Raw genomic sequence first — 25,901 nt, 5'->3', positions numbered from 1 at the left:
GTGTTCCTTTTATCCAAGTGGGAAAGGGCAGTGTGGAGTGCAAGATAGACAGACAGACAGACAGACAGACAGACAGACAGACAGACAGACAGACAGACAGACAGACAGACAGATAGCAATAGAGATGTAACAGGAAGACGTGGTAGTAACAGGAAGACGTGGTAGTAACAGGAAGACGTGGTAGTTCGTGACAGTTTTACAGTTGTCAGCCCACGCAGGCCAGGGGGTGTCCTGAAGACTGAGACTCTGTCCTGTCCTCTGCTGTGTGTGGCATGCAGTTTGAGAAAACATTGGCATTGGCTTTAGCTTCTAGCGGAGTGGAGTAATCAGTGTGTGTGTGTGTTTTGACACTGATGATGCCACAGTATCTGCATGGCTGTGTGGGGATAACATAACATAGCATGTGGCCCGGGAGCTCTCCTGCTGTTTTCCTCTGTGCAAAGGACACCCTACACTTTTAGAATGAAAGGTAGGAGAATGCTTTGAAGAACCCTTTTGGTTCCAGGTAGAACCCTTTTGGTTCCAGGTAGAACCCTTTTGGGTTCCATGTAAATCCTTTTCCAGAGAGGGTTCTACGTGGAACCCAATGTTCAAAACAGTTACATGCTGCTCCTTCCCAGTTTCCATTCTTCTCCATCCCCATCACAATAGACAGTTTCCATTCTTCTCCATCCCCATCACAATAGACCGTTTCCATTCTTCTCCATGCCCATCACAATAGACCGTTTCCATTCTTCTCCATCCCCATCACAATAGACCGTTTCCATTCTTCTCCATGCCCATCACAATAGACCGTTTCCATTCTTCTCCATGCCCATCACAATAGACCGTTTCCATTCTTCTCCATCCCCATCACAATAGACCGTTTCCATTCTTCTCCATCCCCATCACAATAGACAGTTTCCATTCTTCTCCATGCCCATCACAATAGACCGTTTCCATTCTTCTCCATCCCCATCACAATAGACCGTTTCCATTCTTCTCCATCCCCATCACAATAGACAGTTTCCATTCTCCTCCATCCCCATCACAATAGACAGTTTCCATTCTCCTCCATCCCATCACAATAGACAGTTTCCATTCTTCTCCATCCCCATCACAATAGACCGTTGCCATTCTTCTCCATCACAATAGACAGTTTCCATTCTCCTCCATCCCCATCACAATAGACAGTTTCCATTCTCCTCCATCCCCATCACAATAGACAGTTTCCATTCTCCTCCATCCCCATCACATACATTTACATTTAAGTCATTTAGCAGACGCTCTTATCCAGAGCGACTTACAAATTGGTGAATTCACCTTCTGACATCCAGTGGAACAGCCACTTTACAATAGTGCATCTAAATCATTAAGGGGGGGTGGTGAGAAGGATTACTTATCCTATCCTAGGTATTCCTTGAAGAGGTGGGGTTTCAGGTGTCTCCGGAAGGTGGTGATTGACTCCGCTGTCCTGGCGTCGTGAGGGAGTTTGTTCCACCATTGGGGGCCAGAGCAGCGAACAGTTTTGACTGGGCTGAGCGGGAACTGTACTTCCTCAATGGTAGGGAGGCGAGCAGGCCAGAGGTGGATGAACGCAGTGTCCTTGTTTGGGTGTAGGGCCTGATCAGAGCCTGGAGGTACTGCGGTGCCGTTCCCCTCACAGCTCCGTAGGCAAGCACCATGGTCTTGTAGCGGATGCGAGCTTCAACTGGAAGCCAGTGGAGAGAGCGGAGGAGCGGGGTGACGTGAGAGAACTTGGGAAGGTTGAACACCAGACGGGCTGCGGCGTTCTGGATGAGTTGTAGGGGTTTAATGGCACAGGCAGGGAGCCCAGCCAACAGCGAGTTGCAGTAATCCAGACGGGAGATGACAAGTGCCTGGATTAGGACCTGCGCCGCTTCCTGTGTGAGGCAGGGTCGTACTCTGCGGATGTTGTAGAGCATGAACCTACAGGAACGGGCCACCGCCATGATGTTGGTTGAGAATGACAGGGTGTTGTCCAGGATCACGCCAAGGTTCTTAGCGCTCTGGGAGGAGGACACAATGGAGTTGTCAACCGTGATGGCGAGATCATGGAACGGGCAGTCCTTCCCCGGGAGGAAGAGCAGCTCCGTCTTGCCGAGGTTCAGCTTGAGGTGGTGATCCGTCATCCACACTGATATGTCTGCCAGACATGCAGAGATGCGATTCGCCACCTGGTCATCAGAAGGGGAAAGGAGAAGATTAATTGTGTGTCGTCTGCATAGCAATGATAGGAGAGACCATGTGAGGTTATGACAGAGCCAAGTGACTTGGTGTATAGCGAGAATAGGAGAGGGCCTAGAACAGAGCCCTGGGGGACACCAGTGGTGAGAGCGCGTGGCGAGGAGACAGATTCTCGCCACGCCACCTGGTAGGAGCGACCTGTCAGGTAGGACGCAATCCAAGCGTGGGCCGCGCCGGAGATGCCCAACTCGGAGAGGGTGGAGAGGAGGATCTGATGGTTCACAGTATCGAAGGCAGCCGATAGGTCTAGAAGGATGAGAGCAGAGGAGAGAGAGTTAGCTTTAGCAGTGCGGAGCGCCTCCGTGATGCAGAGAAGAGCAGTCTCAGTTGAATGACTAGTCTTGAAACCTGACTGATTTGGATCAAGAAGGTCATTCTGAGAGAGATAGCGGGAGAGCTGGCCAAGGACGGCACGTTCAAGAGTTTTGGAGAGAAAAGAAAGAAGGGATACTGGTCTGTAGTTGTTGACATCGGAGGGATCGAGTGTAGGTTTTTTCAGAAGGGGTGCAACTCTCGCTCTCTTGAAGACGGAAGGGACGTCCATTCTTCTCCATCCCCATCACAATAGACAGTTTCCATTCTTCTCCATCCCCATCACAATAGACAGTTTCCATTCTCCTCCATCCCCATCACAATAGACAGTTTCCATTCTTCTCCATCCCCATCACAATAGACAGTTTCCATTCTTCTCCATCCCCATCACAATAGACAGTTTCCATTCTTCTCCATCACAATAGACAGTTTCCATTCTCCTCCATCCCCATCACAATAGACCGTTTCCATTCTCCTCCATCCCCATCACAATAGACAGTTTCCATTCTTCTCCATCCCCATCACAATAGACAGTTTCCATTCTTCTCCATCCCCATCACAATAGACAGTTTCCATTCTCCTCCATCCCATCACAATAGACAGTTTCCATTCTCCTCCATCCCCATCACAATAGACAGTTTCCATTCTTCTCCATCCCCATCACAATAGACCGTTTCCATTCTTCTCCATCACAATAGACAGTTTCCATTCTCCTCCATCCCCATCACAATAGACAGTTTCCATTCTCCTCCATGCCCATCACAATAGACAGTTTCCATTCTCCTCCATCCCCATCACAATAGACAGTTTGCATTCTCCTCCATGCCCATCACAATAGACCGTTTCCATTCTTCTCCATCACAATAGACAGTTTCCATTCTCCTCCATCCCCATCACAATAGACCGTTTCCATTCTCCTCCATCCCCATCACAATAGACAGTTTCCATTCTTCTCCATCCCCATCACAATAGACTGTTTCCATTCGCCTCCATGCCCATCACAATAGACCGTTTCCATTCTTCTCCATCACAATAGACAGTTTCCATTCTCCTCCATCCCCATCACAATAGACAGTTTCCATTCTTCTCCATCCCCATCACAATAGACAGTTTCCATTCTTCTCCATTCCCATCACAATAGACAGTTTCCATTCTCCTCCATGCCCATCACAATAGACCGTTTCCATTCTTCTCCATCCCCATCACAATAGACAGTTTGCATTCTCCTCCATCCCCATCACAATAGACAGTTTCCATTCTTCTCCATCCCCATCACAATAGACCGTTTCCATTCTCCTCCATCCCCATCACAATAGACCGTTTCCATTCTCCTCCATCACAATAGACCGTTTCCATTCTTCTCCATGCCCATCACAATAGACAGTTTCCATTCTCCTCCATCCCCATCACAATAGACAGTTTCCATTCTCCTCCATCCCCATCACAATAGACAGTTTCCATTCTTCTCCATCCCCATCACAATAGACCGTTTCCATTCTTCTCCATCCCCATCACAATAGACAGTTTCCATTCTTCTCCATCTCCATCACAATAGACAGTTTCCATTCTTCTCCATCTCCATCACAATAGACCGTTTCCATTCTCCTCCATCCCCATCACAATAGACAGTTTCCATTCTCCTCCATCCCCATCACAATAGACCGTTTCCATTCTCCTCCATCCCCATCACAATAGACAGTTTCCATTCTCCTCCATCTCCATCACAATAGACAGTTTCCATTCTTCTCCATCTCCATCACAATAGACCGTTTCCATTCTCCTCCATCCCCATCACAATAGACAGTTTCCATTCTCCTCCATCCCCATCACAATAGACAGTTTCCATTCTCCTCCATCCCATCACAATAGACCGTTTCCATTCTCCTCCATCCCCATCACAATAGACTGTTTCCATTCTCCTCCATCCCCATCACAATAGACCGTTTCCATTCTCCTCCATCTCCATCACAATAGACCGTTTCCATTCTCCTCCATCCCCATCACAATAGACCGTTTCCATTCTCCTCCATCCCCATCACAATAGACAGTTTCCATTCTTCTCCATTCCCATCACAATAGACAGTTTCCATTCTCCTCCATCCCCATCACAATAGACCGTTTCCATTCTCCTCCATCCCCATCACAATAGACCGTTTCCATTCTCCTCCATCCCCATCACAATAGACCGTTTCCATTCTCCTCCATCTCCATCACAATAGACCGTTTCCATTCTCCTCCATCCCCATCACAATAGACAGTTTCCATTCTCCTCCATCCCCATCACAATAGACAGTTTCCATTCTTCTCCATCTCCATCACAATAGACCATTTCCATTCTCCTCCATCCCCATCACAATAGACAGTTTCCATTCTCCTCCATCCCATCACAATAGACCGTTTCCATTCTCCTCCATCCCCATCACAATAGACAGTTTCCATTCTCCTCCATCCCCATCACAATAGACCGTTTCCATTCTCCTCCATCTCCATCACAATAGACCGTTTCCATTCTCCTCCATCCCCATCACAATAGACCGTTTCCATTCTCCTCCATCCCCATCACAATAGACAGTTTCCATTCTTCTCCATTCCCATCACAATAGACAGTTTCCATTCTCCTCCATCCCCATCACAATAGACAGTTTCCATTCTTCTCCATCTCCATCACAATAGACCATTTCCATTCTCCTCCATCCCCATCACAATAGACAGTTTCCATTCTCCTCCATCCCATCACAATAGACCGTTTCCATTCTCCTCCATCCCCATCACAATAGACTGTTTCCATTCTCCTCCATCCCCATCACAATAGACCGTTTCCATTCTCCTCCATCTCCATCACAATAGACCGTTTCCATTCTCCTCCATCCCCATCACAATAGACCGTTTCCATTCTCCTCCATCCCCATCACAATAGACAGTTTCCATTCTTCTCCATTCCCATCACAATAGACAGTTTCCATTCTCCTCCATCCCCATCACAATAGACAGTTTCCATTCTCCTCCATCCCCATCACAACAGAACATTATTAAAGGGATTTTGTTATAAATACCATTTTTATGTCTCTGTTCAGTACAGGAAGGACGTTGGGGTTTGTTTCGTGAGACAATGCTAACTAGCGTTAGCACAATGCCTTGAAGTCTATGGGTATCTACTAGTATGCTAGCAGATACCCATAGACTTCCAGTCATTGTAATAGATACCCAAAGACTTCTAGTTACTGCGCTAATGCTAGTTGGCAATTGTGCTAGTGCTAGTTAGCAACATTGTTCAAACTGAACGATAAAGACATAAAAATAATATCCGTGAGTTCAACTGACTCAGGGGAAGTAGATAAAGGGCCTCATTGCCAAACTCCCAATGTATCTTCTGTGCATAAATAGAAGCAGGGCTCTTTAAAAACAGACAGACCATCTTGATAAATAGGACCAAACAGATCAGATCAAGCCGCCCAGAAGGTTCATCCTGGCCGTTCCATGGCGTAGTGGAGTGGAGCACCGGCCATTTTAGTTGGTACCGTTTCAGTGGAATGTTCAAAGTGAACTGAATAATTCAACAGTGTTCTAAACGTTCTGTCTCCCTTCTGTTGTCTGTGTGTATCCCAAATGGCACCCTATGACCAACAGTGTTCTAAACATTCTGTCTCCCTTCTGTTGTCTGTATGTATCCCAAATGGCACCCTATGACCAACAGTGTTCTAAACATTCTGTCTCCCTTCTGTTGTCTGTATGTATCCCATATGGCACCCTATGACCAACAGTGTTCTAAACATTCTGTCTCCCTTCTGTTGTCTGTATGTATATTTAATGGCACCCTATGACCAACAGTGCCCTCGGAAACTATTCAGAGCCCTTTACGTTTTCAATATTTTGTTACGTTACAGCCTTATTCTAAAATCTGGGGAAGGATTTCTGCAGCATTGAAGGTCCCCAAGAACAAAATGGCCTCCATCATTCTTAATGGAAGAAGTTTCGAACCACCAAGACTCTTTCTGGAGCTGGCCGCCTGGCAAAACTGAACAATGGGTGGAGAAGGGCCTTGGTCAGGGGAGTTACCAAGAACCTGATGGCTCCAGAGTTCCTCTGTGGTGATGGGAGAACCTCACAGAAGGACAACCATCTCTGCAGCACTCCACCAATCAGGCCTTTATGGTAGAGTGGCCAGACGGAAGCCACTCCTCAGTAAAAGGCACATAACAGCCTGCTTGGAGTTTGCTTAAAGGCACTCTCAGACCATGAGAAACAAGATTATCTGGTTTGATGAAACCAAGATTAAACTCTTTGGCCTGAATGTCAAGGGTCACGTCTGGAGGAAACCTGGCAACATCCCTACGGTGAAGCATGGTGGTGGCAGCATCATGCTGTGGGGATGTTTTTCCGTGGCAGAGCCTGAGAGACAAGTCAGGATCGAGGGAAAGATGAACAGAGGAAAGTTTAGAGAGATCCTAGATAAAAACCTGCCCCAGAGCACTCAGGACCTCAGACTGGGGCAAAGGTTCACCTTCCAACAGGACAATGACCCTAAGCACACAGCCAAGACAACGCAGGAGTGGCTTCGAGACAAGTCTCGGAATGTCTTTGAGTGGCCCAACCAACTTGACAGAGCTTGAGAGGATCTGCAGAGAAGAATGGGAGAAACTCCCCAAATACAGGTGTGCCAAGCTTTTATCGTCATACCCAAGAAGACTTTAGGCTGTAATCACTGCCAAAGGTGCTTCAATAAAGTATTGAGTAAAGGGTCTTATGGAAATGTAAAATTTTCAGTTTATTATTTTTTTATAAATTAGCAAATATTTCTAAAAACCTGGTTTTGCGTTGTCATTATGGGGTATTGTATGTAGATTGATAAGGGGGAAAAAACTATTTAATCCATTTTAGAAGAAAGCTGTCAATGGGTCTGAAAACTTTCCGAAGGCACTGTATAAAGTGGCTATGGACCCTGGTCAAACGAAGTGCACTAGAAAGGTGCTAGGGTGCCATTTGGGAGTCCGACTCTGATAAATGGACAGATGTTATTGGAGGCCTAGTGAAGGCATTGCCATAGAAACCGTCTGTAATTTCATTGTGTACACAACACTACCAGCCAAATATGTCTGTGTAGACCTAGTCTGAGGCCTCGCTGTGTTACGGCTGCGCAGTGCAGAATATGTAGACAGAAAAAATGACTTTCTAACAATGTCTTAGGGTTTGACTTCTGTACAAACTGGCCCTTTACTGTGAGAGCAGAGCAGAGTAGAGTAGTACAGGGCAGAGTAGATTAGGGCAGGGCAGAGTAGAGTAGAGTAGGGCAGAGTAGAATAGGACAGGGCAGAGTAGAGTAGAGTAGGGCAGGGCAGAGTAGAGTAGAGTAGAGTAGGGCAGAGTAGAGTAGAGTAGGGCAGAGCAGAGTAGAGTAGAGTAGGACAGGGCAGAGTAGAGTAGAGTAGGGCAGAGTAGAGTAGGGCAGAGTAGAGTAGAGTAGGGCAGAGTAGAGTAGGACAGGGCAGAGTAGAGTAGGGCAGAGTAGAGTAGGGCAGGGTAGAGTAGAGTAGAGTGGAGTAGGGCAGAGTAGGGCAGTGTAGAGTAGGGCAGAGTAGGGCAGGGCAGGGTAGGTCAGAGCAGAGTAGGGCAGGACAGAGCAGAGCAGGACAGAGCAGGGCAGAGCAGACTAGTTGGAGCTTAGTTTCTCCATCTACTGTATGTCATTTGGCAGTTTGAACTTAAAATCCAGTTGCTATGGTGATCTCCTCTGTTCTCCTCCTAAATTGGATATCCTTGAGTTTACTGAAGACTCTCTCTCACAGAATGTAAACTGTTCTAGAACCGTAATACTTTAATTAAATGGAATTCAGACAAGCTTTACAAACTAGTTTATCTAACAAATGTATTAGACAATATTGTATATTTATCTAGTCTGATTTATGGTACATAAACTGAATGACCTCATGCATTGTGTTCCTTATTTCAATCCAGAGCCATACATGTATATGGGTCATGTATATGTATATGGGTCATGTATATGTATATGGGTCATGTATATGGGTCATGTATATGGGTCATGTATATGTATATGGGTCATGTATATGGGTCTGTATATGGGTCTGTTTCTAAACTCTAATCCGATAGAACGGAGACCATGACGTGTCCTTGCGTCAGTCCGAGGTGAGGTAAGACCAAGGTTGTCCTCTGACTTCGTTTAATTGAATATGTCACTAAGGTAAGCCAGTGTCATTTCATCAGTAGAATGCATCACCTCTCTTCACAGAACTTGTCGTTGTTAGATGAACACCATACTACAGCAGGACTAGTCCAGGTTGGAAGGCTTCCCAGATCAGTGTTAGAGCCAAAACGGTAAAGCAACGCTGGATCAACCAAGCCTGGATGTAATGTGTAGGCCGCAAAAACAAGATTGTCAGTATTGCTATTTTGTGTAGTGGACAGGGAGTTGGGTTAGCGGTCTGAACTATGTTATCTTCTAGGAGCACGTGCCTTTTTATTTGTGTGAGACTCAAAGTTGCTTTAGTTATTGATAAAGAAAAATAAGGTGTTCTTCGTGGTATTGTGTGTCTTGTTAGTCAGGACATTATAAAGCGTATTATGAATTCCAACTGGGCAGTTGTAGAGTGTCTGACAGGTTACACTCTGGTCCCAAGATGTCGCTGCTCCCTCCGATATGGCCAGCAGGACTCATCTCATGATCATGATGTTAGTTAGGTGTCCCATCAGGCCCTGGGCTCCAGCCTGTTATCTGATGGTGTGAGGCAGAGCAGAGGACCGTGATCTGATAGAGCCAGGCGGCCAGGGGAAGCAGAAACAGGCTGGGACCGGGGCGGAGCTATACAGCCTGGGACTGGGGCGGAGCTATGCAGCCTGGGACTGGGGCGGAGCTATGCAGCCTGGGACTGGGGCGGAGCTATGCAGCCTGGGACTGGGGCGGAGCTATACAGCCTGGGACCGGGGCGGAGCTATACAGCCTGGGACTGGGGCGGAGCTATGCAGCCTGGGACTGGGGCGGAGCTATACAGCCTGGGACCGGGGCGGAGCTATACAGCCTGGGACTGGGGCGGAGCTATGCAGCCTGGGACTGGGGCGGAGCTATGCAGGATCAGAACTGACTCTGTGTAATTAAGGTAGCAGGTTAGGAGAATTAAAGTAGCAGGTTAGGAGAATTAAAGTAGCAGGTTAGGAGAATTAACGTAGCAGGTTGGAGAATTAACGTAGCAGGTTGGAGAATTAATGTAGCAGGTTAGGAGAATTAAGCTAGCAGGTTAGGAGAATTAAGGTAGCAGGTTAGGAGAATTAAGGTAGCAGGTTAGGAGAATTAACGTAGCAGGTTAGGAGAATTAAGCTAGCAGGTTAGGAGAATTAAGGTAGCAGGTTAGGAGAATTAAGGTAGCAGGTTAGGAGAATTAACGTAGCAGGTTAGGAGAATTAACGTAACAGGTTAGGAGAATTAACGTAACAGGTTAGGAGAATTAAAGTAGCAGGTTAGGAAAATTAAAGTAGCAGGTTAGGAGAATTAAAGTAGCCGGTGCGGAGAACTAAGGTGGGGAATGCTGAAGCATACGTTGATGAAAGTTTTACGGTCTACATTTAGAGGCCCAGACTTTTGACAGACCCAGACTCTCATTCCTGGACTGAAACATTGGGAGATTGTTTCCCTCACGACACTTCTCTCTCTATACACAGCACATTGATTGGTAAGGTTACATATTGGTAAGTTACACTATATTTAGATACTTGAAAATACTGCCTGCTGAGAGACACCTTTGCTATTTGTCCCCGTACTCTATACATGGTGAAGGCAGCTAATGACATTGAAGAACTCAAACTCTGGTCATCTTTTTTTTATTTTTTAACCAGGCAAGTCAGTTAAGAACAAATTCTTATTTTCAGCGACGGTCTAGGAACAGTGGGTTAACTGGTCTAGGAACAGTGGGTTAACTGGCCTAGGAACAGTGGGTTAACTGGCCTAGGAACAGTGGGTTAACTGGTCTAGGAACAGTGGGTTAACTGGTCTAGGAACAGTGGGTTAACAGCCTTGTTCAGGGGGGCAGAACGACAGGGATTTGATCTTGCAACTTTTTGGTTACTAGTCCAACACTCTAACTACTAGACTTACCCCCCCCCCCCCCCCCCCCGCCCCTTATTGCAGAGCACGTTGTATACATTTAGCCCAGTTGTCTGTGTTTCTTTTGTAAAGAAGATTTGTTATTGAAACGTGTAGGATATGCTCTGCTGGTTGATATGCATCTGCAGCTGTCGTACATGACACACACATCTTTCTATGGAAATGTTTTTCTTTGGATTTCTATGCAAATTATATGATTGAGTGTTTATTTGTGCCTGCAGCTAGTTCATTGAAATAAGACAGTCGTGCCAAAACATTATTTAAAAAATGTAATTCACTGACAGAGATAGCTGCTCTGCTCGGCTGTCTGTCTTCTCTCACTATGCTGTTGGCCACTCAGAGTTCCCTTCTCTATCATGGTCCTGTTGGCCACTCATAGTTCCCTTCTCTATCATGGTCCTGTTGGCCACTCAGAGTTCCCTTCTCTATCATGGTCCTGTTGGCCACTCATAGTTCCCTTCTCTATCATGGTCCTGTTGGCCACTCAGAGTTCCCTTCTCTATCATGGTCCTGTTGGCCACTCAGAGTTCCCTTCTCTATCATGGTCCTGTTGGCCACTCATAGTTCCCTTCTCTATCATGGTCCTGTTGGCCACTCATAGTTCCCTTCTCTATCATGGTCCTGTTGGCCACTCATAGTTCCCTTCTCTATCATGGTCCTGTTGGCCACTCATAGTTCCCTTCTCTATCATGGTCCTGTTGGCCACTCATAGTTCCCTTCTCTATCATGGTCCTGTTGGCCACTCAGAGTTCCCTTCTCTATCATGGTCCTGTTGGCCACTCATAGTTCCCTTCTCTATCATGGTCCTGTTGGCCACTCATAGTTCCCTTCTCTATCATGGTCCTGTTGGCCACTCATAGTTCCCTTCTCTATCATGGTTCTGTTGGCCACTCAGAGTTCCCTTCTCTATCATGGTCCTGTTGGCCACTCAGAGTTCCCTTCTCTATCATGGTCCTGTTGGCCACTCATAGTTCCCTTCTCTATCATGGTCCTGTTGGCCACTCAGAGTTCCCTTCTCTATCATGGTCCTGTTGGCCACTCATAGTTCCCTTCTCTATCATGGTCCTGTTGGCCACTCAGAGTTCCCTTCTCTATCATGGTCCTGTTGGCCACTCAGAGTTCCCTTCTCTATCATGGTCCTGTTGGCCACTCATAGTTCCCTTCTCTATCATGGTCCTGTTGGCCACTCAGTTCCCTTCTCTATCATGGTCCTGTTGGCCACTCAGAGTTCCCTTCTCTATCATGGTCCTGTTGGCCACTCATAGTTCCCTTCTCTATCATGGTCCTGTTGGCCACTCATAGTTCCCTTCTCTATCATTCTCTCTTCTCTTCCCATCTAGTACCCCCCAGTCCTCCTGGAAGTTAAGGAATCCCCCCACCCCCACAGTCCTCCTGGAAGTTAAGGAATCCCCCCCCCCATCCCCCAGTCCTTCTGGAAGTTAAGGAATCCCCCCCCCCCCCCAGTCCTTCTGGAAGTTAACGAATCCCCCCAGTCCTCCTGGAAGTTAAGGAATCCCCCCCCACCCCCAGTCCTTCTGGAAGTTAACGAATCCCCCCAGTCCTCCTGGAAGTTAACGAATCCCCCCCCCCAGTCCTTCTGGAAGTTAACGAATCCCCCCAGTCCTCCTGGAAGTTAAGGAATCCCCCCACGCCACTGTTCCTCTGGAAGTTAAGGAATCCCCCCCACCCCACAGTTCCTCTGGAAGTTAAGGAATCCCCCACTCTAAAACAACTGCCAGATGATGATAGGATATAGCAGCATGCCCAGGAAGTGAGGTGACTGGTCACCTCACCTCCTTGTCCTCTTTCTCCTCCTCCTCCTCCTCCTCCTCCTCCTCCTCCTCCTCCACCTCCTCCTCCTCCTCCTCCTCCTCCGCCTCCTCCTCCTCCCCCTCCTCCTCCTCCTCCTCCGCCTCCTCCCCCTCCTCCGCCTCCTCCACCTCCTCCTCCTCCTCCTCCGCCTCCTCCCCCTCCTCCTCCTCCTCCGCCTCCTCCCCCCTCCCCCCCCCTCCTCCCCCCTCCTCCTCCTCCCTCCCCCTCCTCCCCCTCCTCCCCTCCGCCTCCTCCCCCCTCCTCCCTCCCCCTCCTCCTCCTCCTCCCCCCCTCCTCCTCCTCCCCCTCCCCCTCCCTCCTCCTCCTCCTCCTCCTCCTCCTCCGCCTCCTCCCCCTCCTCCTCCCCTCCTCCCCCTCCCCCTCCTCCTCCCCCTCCCCCTCCTCCTCCTCCTCCTCCTCCCCCTCCCCCCCTCCCCCTCCTCCTCCTCCTCCTCCTCCTCCCCCTCCCCCTCCCCCTCCCTCCTCCCCCCTCCTCCTCCTCCTCCTCCTCCTCCTCCCTCTTGTCTGGTCAGATAGTACAGTGTTGAGGTACTCCTCTGACCTGTCTTCTCGTTCTCCCTCCTCTCCCCCTCCATCCTCCTCTCCCCTCGTTCCATCTAATCCCCTCTCCAATTTCAGTTTCCTCTCAGATCAAAAGATTATCCAGACAGACTGTGTTCGTTCCCACAGTGGAGATAAGGTTTCTGCTTCGGAGACACACCCTGTTGGTCTGGCTCTGTCTCCCTCTGGCTCTCTCTGGCTCCCTCTGGCTCTCTCTGGCTCTCTCTCTCTCTCTGGCTCTCTCTGGCTCTCTCTGGCTCTCTCTGGCTCTGTCTCTCTCTGGCTCTCTCTCTCTCTCTGGCTCTCTCTGGCTCTGTCTCTCTCTGGCTCTCTCTGGCTCTGTCTCTCTCTGGCTCTCTCTGTCTCTCTCTGGCTCTGGCTCTGGCTCTCTCTCTGGCTCTCTCTGGCTCTCTCTGGCTCTCTCTGGCTCTGGCTCTCTCTGGCTCTGTCTCTCTCTGGCTCTGTCTCTCTCTGGCTCTGGCTCTCTCTGTCTCTCTCTGGCTCTCTCTGGCTCTCTCTGGCTCTCTCTGGCTCTGGCTCTCTCTGGCTCTCTCTGGCTCTCTCTGGCTCTGGCTCTGGCTCTCTCTGGCTCTGGCTCTCTCTGGCTCTCTCTGGCTCTGGCTCTCTCTGGCTCTCTCTGGCTCTCTCTGGCTCTCTCTGGCTCTGGCTCTCTCTGGCTCTCTCTGGCTCTCTCTGGCTCTCTCTGGCTCTGGCTCTCTCTGGCTCTCTCTGGCTCTCTCTGGTTCTCTCTGGCTCTGGCTCTCTCTGGCTCTGGCTCTCTCTGGCTCTCTCTGGCTCTGGCTCTCTCTGGCTCTCTCTGGCTCTCTCTGGCTCTCTCTGGCTCTGGCTCTGGCTCTCTCTGTCTCTCTCTGGCTCTCTCTGGCTCTCTCTGGCTCTCTCTGGCTCTCTCTGGCTCTCTCTGGCTCTGTCTGGCTCTCTCTGGCTCTCTCTGGCTCTCCATGGCCTGACCACAGATTACAAAGAACAGCCCTTCAATGGGGGGAGGGGGGGGGGGGTGATGTTGTTGAGAATGAAACTGGTCTGCTGGGCCCATATTCATAAAGCATCTCGGAGTAAAGGTGCTGATCTTGGATCAGGTCCCCCCGGGTCCATATAATTAGGATTTGAAATGCAAAACTGATCCTAGATCAGCCCTCCCTAAGACACTTTGTGAATATTGGTGTTTGTGTTTCTCTCTTTTCTCTCCTCCCGCTACTCACTCCGGGCCCCTCTTCTGTCTCTGCACTCAGGACGTTGTTTGGGTTGAATTCCCGAAGGTTGGGTTTCATGGGAGTGTCAGTGGGCAGGAGAATCCGTCCTTCCTGGGGAAAGTGAGGGATAATTAGACACATCCCTTTGTAGAAGGTTGAATTGGGTGTCATGGCTGTTCAACGGCTTCCTACGCTCATGCCGGGCCCTTTGCTTAGAGGTGTGTGTGTGTGTGTGTGTGTGTGTGTGTGTGTGTGTGTGTGTGTGTGTGTGTGTGTGTGTGTGTGTGTGTGTGTGTGTGTGTGTGTGTGTGTGTGTGTGTGTGTATTCATATTCTTCTTCATCATCTCGTCGGCTACTTCACAAACAGATACCCAATCCTTCCTATATTACCTAGTGCCCTTATTCACCTCTGATAAAAACATCCCATTCATTCACTGTAGAGACCACATCCATCTCTGATTAAAAACATCCCATTCACTCACTGTAGAGACCACATCCATCTCTGATTAAAAACATCCCATTCACTCACTGTAGAGACCACATCCATCTCTGATTAAAAACATCCCATTCACCCCCACTGTAGAGACCACATCCATCTCTGATTAAAACCATCCCATTCACTCACTGTAGAGACCACATCCATCTCCTCCAGTAGCCAAAGGACTGTGTACCCATCATGTCAACACCCATGACAGGAAGCCAACTGACAGACAGACACACCCTGAATAATGACAGATAATCGCTGTAGCTAGATGATGATTCTCCTGAACTACAGCCGCCCCCTCTTCATGTTTGCTCAGCGCCTGCTTCTGGGGGTCCGCTCGATGACTAGCACGGGAGTCACGTGTTGACTGATAGGGTTCCCCTCAAATGGCCACCTATTTCATGTAGAGCCCTGGTCAACAGTAGGGAATAGGGCCCTGGTCAACAGTAGGGAATAGGGCCCTGGTCAACAGTAGGTAATAGGACCCTGGTCAACAGTAGGGAATAGGACCCTGGTCAACAGTAGGGAATAGAGCCCTGGTCAACAGTAGGGAATAGAGCCCTGGTCAACAGTAGGGAATAGAGCCCTGGTCAACAGTAGGGAATAGGGCCCTGGTCAACAGTAGGGAATAGGGCCCTGGTCAACAGTAGGTAATAGGACCCTGGTCAACAGTAGGGAATAGGACCCTGGTCAACGGTAGGGAATAGGGCCCTGGTCAACAGTAGGGAATAGGGCCCTGGTCAACAGTAGGGAATAGGGCCCTGGTCAACAGTAGGGAATAGGGCCCTGGTCAACAGTAGGGAATAGAGCCCTGGTCAACAGTAGGGAATAGGGCTCCATTTGGGATGCATAAGAGGAGAGAAGAAGAGAAAATATTAGAGTCATTGTTCTGTGTGTGTGTCTGTGTGATCACATGCTATCATGGGTTGGGTTTCCCCTCTTAGCGTTCAAATTCATTTCTGGGCCTTGGATATTGAATAAGGACTGAGTCTCTCTCTCTCTCTCTATCACTTGCTCTGACTCTTGTCTCCCTCCTTCTCTCTCTCTCTCTCTCTCTCTCTCTCTATCACTTGCTCTGACTCTGTCTCCCTCCTTCTCTCTCTCTCTCTCTCTCTCTCTCTCTATCACTTGCTCTGACTCTGTCTCCCTCCTTCCCTCTCTCTCTCTCTCTCTCTCTCTCTATCACTTGCTCTGACTCTGTCTCCCTCCTTCCCTCTCTCTCTCTCTCTCTCTCTCTCTATCACTTGCTCTGACTCTGTCTCCCTCCTTCCCTCTCTCTCTCTCTCTCTCTCTCTCTATCACTTGCTCTGACTCTGTCTCCCTCCTTCTCTCTCTCTCTCTCTCTCTCTCTCTCTATCACTTGCTCTGACTCTGTCTCCCTCCTTCTCTCTCTCTCTCTCTCTCTCTCTCTCTCTATCACTTGCTCTGACTCTGTCTCCCTCCTTCCCTCTCTCTCTCTCTCTCTCTCTCTCTCTCCATCTCCTTCTCTCTGTTAGTTCCCAGTGTCCAGAGCATCGCAGGGCAGGATGTTTACTTCATGCTTCATCGTATGTTAGCGAGGTAATGACGTCTAATTGCGTGCTGGTTTAACGACGTCCGTCTCTAACCCTCCTTCGCTCGCCTACCCCGCCAGCCTCTGCCCACCGCCTGCCATTTCAGAGCTGCTCGGTAACGTTAGAGGACCAAGCAGGGTGTTGTGTCGTACAGTACTGTTACCATGGAGCTGCTAGGGGCCTTCTACAGGAGGAAGCTCCGGAGGAAGCAGAAGAAGGAGGATGTAGGCCTGGGGACGGGGCTGGGAGAGCTGAGGCGGTCAGACAGGGCACTGTGCAAGTCCCCCTCTGAGACCAGCGTCAACCGCCTGGCCACCGGACTCATCTCCAAGGTGCTACGCTTCACCAGGTAACTGGAACACTCTTACCTGAGGGTAGGGTAGGGTAGGGTAGGGTCACGGGTAGGATAGGGTAGGGTAGGGTCAAGGGTAGGGTAGGGTAGGGTCAAGGTAGGGTCGGGTAGGGTAGGGTCAAGGGTAGGATAGGGTAGGGTAGGGTCAAGGGTAGGGTAGGGTAAGGTCAAGGGTAGGGGGGTAGGGTAGGGTCAAGGGTAGGGTCGGGTAAGGTAAGGTAGGGTCAAGGGTATGGTAGGGTAGGGTCAAGGGTAGGGCAGGGTAGGGTAAGGTAAGGTAGGGTAGGGTCAAGGGTAGGGTAAGGTAAGGTAGGGTTAAGGGTAGGGCAGGGTAGGGTAGGGTAGGGTAGGATTCTGGGGGTGGTGCAGGTTGAGGTTTACAGCCAGGTAACATCTTGGGGGTTGTAACATGGTTGTCCTAAGGCAGGGTTGGTTCTAGGGTAACATTCTGGGGGGTAGGGTTGGTTCTAGGGTAACATTCTGGGGGGTAGGGTTGGTTCTAGGGTAACATTCTGGGGGGTAGGGTTGGTTCTAGGGTAACCTGGGGGGGGGTTGGTTCTAGGGTAACATTCTGGGGGGTAGGGTTGGTTCTAGGGTAACATTCTGGGGGGTAGGGTTGGTTTTAGGGTAACATTCTGGGGGGTAGGGATGGTTCTAGGGTAACATTCTGGGGGGAAGGGTTGGTTCTAGGGTAACATTCTGGGGGGTAGGGATGGTTTTAGAGGTTTCACCTGCTCTGTAGTCTGGGGTCTGTCTGTTCCACAGCTGGTCGTCTAAGGAGGCTTTGGGACCTACAAACTCATCTGTAGAGTTTATGGACTGCATTCCATGCTCAGGTGTGGCGTATGGAGTGAGTTTGCAGTTTTGTTGAGCAAGTTGGATAAATGGTCAAAAATACCGTAATGTTATAAAAATGTTTGTTACGTGATGCATCACTATTGGGGTGTAAACAATGGCTTCTTTCATGTTTCTGTAGCTGGACGAAGGTGAAGATAGCATCATTTCCTGTTTATCTTCTAAGCTAAGTACTGTGTTTGGGGATCAGGAAGATCTTCTAGGCTGACAAACATGACATATGATGGCTGCTTGTTAGACATTTGGCAGCCAGCGGGAAGAATAGCATAACTGACACAAGCTGTTGTTTTGAAACAGGAGAGGTTGGAGAGCTTGATTCCAAGGAGGAATTGTCTAGAGACCTCCTGGTCTGAATGTAGAGAATAGAGACCTCCTGGTCTGAATGTAGAGAGTAGAGACCTCCTGGTCTGAATGTAGAGAGTAGAGACCTCCTGGTCTGAATGTAGAGAGTAGAGAGTTCCTGGTCTGAATGTAGAGAGTAGAGACTTCCTGGTCTGAATGTAGAGAATAGAGACCTCCTGGTCTGAATGTAGAGAGTAGAGACTTCCTGGTCTGAATGTAGAGAATAGAGACCTCCTAGTCTGAATGTAGAGAGTAGAGACTTCCTGGTCTGAATGTAGAGAGTAGAGACCTCCTGGTCTGAATGTAGAGAATAGAGACTTCCTGGTCTGAATGTAGAGAATAGAGACTTCCTGGTCTGAATGTAGAGAATAGAGACTTCCTGGTGTGAATGTAGAGAGTAGAGACTTCCTGGTGTGAATGTAGAGAGTAGAGACTTCCTGGTCTGAATGTAGAGAGTAGAGACTTCCTGGTGTGAATGTAGAGAGTAGAGACTTCCTGGTCTGAATGTAGAGTAGAGACCTCCTGGTCTGAATGTAGAGAATAGAGACTTCCTGGTCTGAATGTAGAGAATAGAGACTTCCTGGTGTGAATGTAGAGAGTAGAGACTTCCTGGTCTGAATGTAGAGAGTAGAGACTTCCTGGTGTGAATGTAGAGAGTAGAGACTTCCTGGTGTGAATGTAAAGAGTAGAGACTTCCTGGTGTGAATATAAAGAGTAGAGACTTCCTGGTCTGAATGTAAAGAGTAGAGACTTCCTGGTCTGAATGTAAAGAGTACAGACCACCTGGTCTGAATGTAGAGAGTAGAGACTTCCTGGTCTGAATGTAGAGAATAGAGACTTCCTGGTCTGAATGTAGAGAGTAGAGACTTCCTGGTCTGAATGTAGAGAATAGAGAGTTCCTGGTCTTCACTGTGTGTAAATCAGACTACTGTGAAAGCTTGGTTGTGTGTCCACAGTGATGATAGCTAGGCCTCCCTGCTTCACGGCTTCTGGTGAGAAGGGAGGACGAATGAGGATGAGGGTGAGTCAGAAAGAGGGGGAGGCAGTCAATCTGCTTTCAGCACAGTGATAGCGTGCAGCTGGACTCTCCTGTGGCTCATGCCCAGGCCAGGACTACTGGACCTTTCCAGTCTGTTATGATGGACCGGGTTGAGGGGATTGGCTATGGGGATGGGCTTAGCTCAGTAATGACTTCTCATTTGTAAACACATACTGAGCTGCTAACCTCTCAGTCAATCATTTGCTTGACTGGTGCTGAAGGTCAGGAGGTAGCTGTTGTCAAATAGTTTTCAAGTTTGTGGCTTTAAACCAGACGTCTTGCCACAATGTTCTCCTAGCAGTACAATGGGTTGTAGCAGTACAATGGGGATTTAAACCAGACATCTTGCCACAATGTTCTCCTAGCAGTACAATGGGGGTAGCAGCACAATGGGGGTTTAAACCAGACATCTTGCCACAATGTTCTCCTAGCAGTACAATGGGCGTTTAAACCAGACGTCTTGCCACAATGTTCTCCTAGCAGCACAATGGGGGTTTAAACCAGACATCTTGCCACAATGTTCTCCTAGCAGTACAATGGGGGTTTAAACCAGACGTCTTGCCACAATGTTCTCCTAGCAGCACAATGGGGGTTTAAACCAGACGTCTTGCCACAATGTTCTCTTAGCAGCACAATCGGGGTTTAAACCAGACGTCTTGCCACAACGTTCTCCTAACAGCAGCAGGAGCACACAATGTACAATGCAAGTTGCGTGTGGTGTAGGCAGCTTATTGTATAAATGGTGTGTTGGGGTATTTCCCTGTTTAGGGGTCAAAGGCCTTTTGGGAACCAGTGTTATCTGGTTGCTTCATAACTGTTTCTGGTTGCCATGGTTAATCTCTTAAGCAACATCTTAGTAAACAGTTTTGTTGCGGTCTGGTTGCCGTTAGGGGTTTGTGTTGTGTTTTCTGGGACGAACTGCAGCAGAAGTAGCAGTCTGTCTGGTGATCAGGCAAGAAAACACTTGTTTTAAAAACAGCAACAGCTACAGTAGAGGAGACCACAGCAGTTTGGGTTGGAGACAAGGAGACAATAAGACTACTCCATGACGCATGATTTACCCTCTTGACTGTTGGAGCCCTTGGCTCCTACAAGGACCAAATACCATTGACCAATGTCCTCCATCTCACTCAGTTGGGGGGAGACGGGGGGGCGGGGCGATGACAAATAAACCCACCTGCTGTCGTTGTGTTGGACATTCACCGGCGTTCACATTCACAGGCAGCACTCACAGGCAGCACTCACAGGCAGCACTCACAGGCAGCACTCACTGGCAGCACTCACTGGCAGCACTCACAGGCAGCACTCACTGGCAGCACTCACAGGCAGCACTCACTGGCAGCACTCACTGGCAGCACTCACTTACAGCACTCACTGGCAGCACTCACAGGCAGCACTCACTGGCAGCACTCACTGGCAGCACTCACTGGCAGCACTCACTGGCAGCACTCACTGGCAGCACTCACTGGCAGCACTCACAGGCAGCACTCACTGGCAGCACTCACAGGCAGCACTCACAGGCAGCACTCACTTACAGCACTCACAGGTTTAATGAATCACCAACAAGTTGTCATAAACTCTCTGAGGCATTGTGGTCTGATGTGACTAACTACATTCAGATGTTGGTTCACTCTGCTCTGTGAATCCCTCTGGGCTTCCCTCCAAACACTAATATCTTCCAGCTTGTATACATTATGTAACCATATACAGTATAACAATACATGAACCTCCCTTTTCATTAAGCTATACCAGACCCCTTTACGAACAGTTGAAGTCGGAAGTTTACATACACCTTAGCCAAATACATTTAAACTCAGTTTTTCACAATTCCTGACATTTAAACCTGGATCCTGATCTCACTCCATCTCAATGTGGACCTGGACCCTGACCTCACTCCATCTCAATGTGGACCTGGATCCTGATCTCACTCCATCTCAATGTGGACCTGGATCCTGACCTCACTCCATCTCAATGTGGACCTGGATCCTGACCTCACTCCATCTCAATGTGGACCTGGATCCTGATCTCACTCCATCTCAATGTGGACCTGGATCCTGATCTCACTCCATCTCAATGTGGACCTGGATCCTGACCTCACTCCATCTCAATGTGGACCTGGATCCTGACCTCACTCCATCTCAATGTGGACCTGGACCCTGACCTCACTCCATCTCAATGTGGACCTGGACCCTGACCTCACTCCATCTCAATGTGGACCTGGATCCTGACCTCACTCCATCTCAATGTGGACCTGGATCCTGACCTCACTCCATCTCAATGTGGACCTGGATCCTGACCTCACTCCATCTCAATGTGGACCTGGATCCTGACCTCACTCCATCTCAATGTGGACCTGGACCCTGACCTCACTCCATCTCAATGTGGACCTGGATCCTGACCTCACTCCATCTCAATGTGGACCTGGATCCTGACCTCACTCCATCTCAATGTGGACCTGGATCCTGACCTCCCTCTACTCTCTTCCATCCGCAGACACAGCGAGCCTGTCTCCAGAACTCACTCTCTCATCTATGTTCTAAATCTATGTTCTATGTTCTAAATCTATGTTCTACAGACACAGCGAGCCTGTCTCGAGAACTCACTCTCGCTTCTATGTTCTAATACTATGTTCTATGTTCTAATTTTATGTTCTATGTTCTAAATCTATGTTCTACAGACACAGTGAGTCTGACTCGAGAACTCACTCTCTCTTCTGTGTTCTGATTCTATGTTCTAAATCTATGTTCTAATTCTATGTTCTATGTTCTAAATCTATGTTCTACACACACAGCGAGCCTGTCTCGAGAACTCACTCTCTCTTCTATGTTCTGATTCTATGTTCTAAATCTATGTTCTAATTCTATGTTCTATGTTCTAAATCTATGTTCTACAGACACAGCGAGCCTGTATCGAGAACTCACTCTCTCTTCTATGTTCTGATTCTATGTTCTAAATCTATGTTCTAATTCTATGTTCTATGTTCTAAATCTATGTTCTACAGACACAGCGAGCCTGTATCGAGAACTCACTCTCTCTTCTATGTTCTGATTCTATGTTCTAAATCTATGTTCTAATTCTATGTTCTAAATCTATGTTCTATGTTCTACAGACACAGCGAGCCTGTCTCGAACTCACTCTCTCTTCTATGTTCTGATTCTATGTTCTAAATCTATGTTCTAATTCTATGTTCTATGTTCTAAATCTATGTTCTACAGACACAGCGAGCCTGTATCGAGAACTCACTCTCTCTTCTATGTTCTGATTCTATGTTCTAAATCTATGTTCTAATTCTATGTTCTAAATCTATGTTCTATGTTGTAATTTTATGTTCTATGTTCTAAATCTATGTTCTACAGATGCAGCAAGCCTGTTTCGAGAACTCACTCTCTCTTCTATGTTCTAATTCTATGTTCTAAATCTATGTTCTAAATCTATGTTCTACAGACGCAGCGAGCCTGTCTCCAGACCTCACTCGTGGCACGCCACCAAGCTTGGCGAGGGCCAGCCAGACCCCAGCATGATGCAAATATCCCAGGACCCTCCTTGGCATCACACCTACCCCTCCAGGTTAGTCAATCAAATCAAGTGATAAATCAATATATATTTCTAAATCCATTTTTGATGCTGTGAAGTGGTGAACACAGGGCCCCTGTCAGAAAGTCAGGGCTCATTATTAACGTGGGTTTTATACATTTTAGATGAAAATATTTTGATCCTTAAACATGTCAAGTATGATGGTTGTATTGTTCATATTACATAGTGAGTGTACAAAACATTAAGAACACCTGATATTTCCGTGACAGACTGACCAGGTGAATCCAGGTCAAAGCTCTGATCCCTTATTGATGCCACTTGTTAAATCCACTTCAATTAGTGCACAGTACCAGTCAAAAGGTTGGACACACCTCCTCATTCAAAGGTTTTTCTTTATTTGTACTATTTTCTACATTGTAGAATAATAGTTAAGACATCAAAATTATGAAGTAACACGTAAGAAATCATGTAGTAACCCAAATCAAAATGTATTTTCTATTTGAGATTTTCTAGGCTGCCATAGAGCTCTGGTCTAAAGTAGTGCACTATATAGGGAATAGGGTTCCATAGGGCTCTGATCAAAAGTAGTGCACTACATAGGGAATAGGGTTCTATAGGGCTCTGGTCAAAAGTAGTGCACTATTTAGGGAATAGGGTTCCATAGGGCTCTGATCAAAAGTAGTGCACTACATAGGGAATAGGGTTCTATAGGGCTGTGGTCAAAAGTAGTGCACTATATAGGGAACAGGGTGCCAAGTAGTGCACTATATAGGGAATAGGGTTCTATAGGGCTGTGGTCAAAAGTAGTGCACTATATAGGGAATAGGGTGCCATTTGGGACGAAAATACCACTCTTTTGTCGCCCAGTTGAACCCAGCTGTTTTTCATGGAGAACAGTAGTGTATTATCTTAGACTGAGACTCTATCTTAGACTGAGACTCCTGAAAGAACAGTAGTGTATTATCTTAGACTGAGACTCCTAAAATGACAGTAGTGTATTATCTTAGACTAAGACTCATAAAAGGACAGTAGTGTATTATCTTAGACTGAGACTCATAAAAGGACAGTAGTGTATTATCTTAGACTAAGACTCATAAAAGGACAGTAGTGTATTATCTTAGACTGAGACTCTATCTTAGACTGAGACTCCTGAAAGAACAGTAGTGTATTATCTTAGACTGAGACTCCTAAAATGACAGTAGTGTATTATCTTAGACTAAGACTCATACAAGGACAGTAGTGTATTATCTTAGACTGAGACTCCTGAAAGAACAGTAGTGTATTATCTTAGACTGAGACTCATAAAAGGACAGTAGTGTATTATCTTAGACTGGGACTCATGGAGAACAGTAGTGTATTATCTTAGACTAAGACTCATAAAAGGACAGTAGTGTATTATCTTAGACTGAGACTCATAAAAGGACAGTAGTGTATTATCTTAGACTAAGACTCATAAAAGGACAGTAGTGTATTATCTTAGACTAAGACTCATAAAAGGACAGTAGTGTATTATCTTAGACTGAGACTCTATCTTAGACTGGGACTCCTGAAAGGACAGTAGTGTATTATCTTAGACTAAGACTCATAAAAGGACAGTAGTGTATTATCTTAGACTAAGACTCATAAAAGGACAGTAGTGTATTATCTTAGACTGGGACTCATGGAGAACAGTAGTGTATTATCTTAGACTGAGACTCCTGAAAGAACAGTAGTGTATTATCTTAGACTGAGACTCATAAAAGGACAGTAGTGTATTATCTTAGACTAAGACTCATAAAAGGACAGTAGTGTATTATCTTAGACTGAGACTCATAAAAGGACAGTAGTGTATTATCTTAGACTAAGACTCATAAAAGGACAGTAGTGTATTATCTTAGACTGAGACTCCTGAAAGAACAGTAGTGTATTATCTTAGACTGAGACTCCTGAAAGAACAGTAGTGTATTATCTTAGACTGAGACTCATAAAAGGACAGTAGTGTATTATCTTGGACTGAGACTCCTCAAAGAACAGTAGTGTATTATCTTAGACTAAGACTCCTGAAAGAACAGTAGTGTATTATCTTAGACTGAGACTCATAAAAGGACATTTGATCCACCAGACAACTGCCTGTGAAGTCGATGTGTTTAGGACAGCTTGTGTGTAAATGGGTTAGCCTACAACGTCACTAAAACTATGCACATGCTTCAATGAGGCAGAAGGCAGTGTGTTGTGATTCTGGATGTCCAGATAGCTAGCAACAATGACAAGACGCTACCATGTGGGGAATTGTAGGTGGCTCGTTTCATCTTGGTATTGTTACGATGTCTTGTTTTTATGTGTTTTGACTGATGTCACGTCTATGCTAATATAGCTCAAATTCGCTAGCTAGCTAAGCAACAACTGTAACGGTGTATTTGAGAGACAACAAGTGTTCATTGTGCACATTTATTTATGTTTTCAGTAAACATTTGGAGGCTAAATATAGTTTACATGTTGTTAACAATCAAAGCCAACACCGTCCGTTTTGCACCATAGTTGTACCCACGGCACTTTGGTTGCTAAACAACCAACCCGTCTATATGTAGACTGTTGTTGAGTTCAGACCAGGACATTGAGGCCCTATCAGTCAGTGATGTCAGAAAATAATGAGGGGGTGGTGGGAGGGGGTGAGGTGGGGTGGGGGGGGGTATTGACGTCATCTGTCTGCTATGGATGGACATTCCTGGTGACACCTCCCCTCAACCTCTACCGTTCCCATGGCAGCTCCCACTCCCTCTCGGGTCGTCCAATGTCGGCAGTTAATTGCTGAGAGAGAACGTGAGAGAGGGTGGAGGAGAGGGAGAGAGGGTGGAGGAGAGAGAGGAGAGAGAGGGAGAGAGGGTGGAGAAGAGAGAGGAGAGAGAGTGAGAGAGGGTGGAGGAGAGAGAGGAGAGAGAGGGGAGAGAGGAGAGAGAGGGTGGAGGAGAGAGAGGGAGAGAGGGTGGAGGAGAGAGAGGAGAGAGAGGGAGAGAGGGTGGAGGAGAGAGAGGGAGAGAGGGTGGAGGAGAGAGAGGGAGAGAGGGTAGAGGAGAGAGAGGGAGAGAGGGTAGAGGAGAGAGAGGGAGAGGCAAATAGCAGCCTGTCCAGTTCTGAGAGTATGGTAGGAGAGAAATGAAGGTAATTGGTAGGAGAGAACTTGAGGTAATTGCGCTGCTATAAGAGCGATTAGTGCTGATCTCAGAGCTGTTACGTCCTCCTCATCGTCATTACTGCTGTAGAAATATGAACCAACACTGGGCCCCTACCATCCCCCAGCACACACACACACACACAGGCATGCAGACTACACACACGTCACACACACACACACACACACACACACACACACACACACACACACACAGGCATGCAGACTACACACACGTCACAAACACACACACACACACACACACACACACACACACACACACAGGCATGCGGACTACACACACACACACACATACACACCACACAGGCATGCAGACTAC

At 47.6% G+C, this 25,901-nt stretch overlaps 1 protein-coding gene across 1 annotated transcript in view; it reads left to right on the top strand.

The window, feature by feature from the left end:
• LOC135548067 (protein Shroom3-like) overlaps positions 1-25,901 on the top strand; it is a 194,126-nt gene that overhangs the window by 102,074 nt on the left and 66,151 nt on the right. Inside the window, 1 exon segment of the mRNA XM_064977303.1 lies at positions 22,324-22,446. Coding sequence (XP_064833375.1) covers positions 22,324-22,446 — 123 coding nt within the window.

Source organism: Oncorhynchus masou, chromosome 11, assembly GCF_036934945.1.
Source record: "Oncorhynchus masou masou isolate Uvic2021 chromosome 11, UVic_Omas_1.1, whole genome shotgun sequence".
NCBI lineage: Eukaryota > Metazoa > Chordata > Actinopteri > Salmoniformes > Salmonidae > Oncorhynchus > Oncorhynchus masou.
The sequence above is the reverse complement of the archived record's forward strand: the minus strand, read 5'-3'. Positions and strand labels throughout refer to the sequence as shown.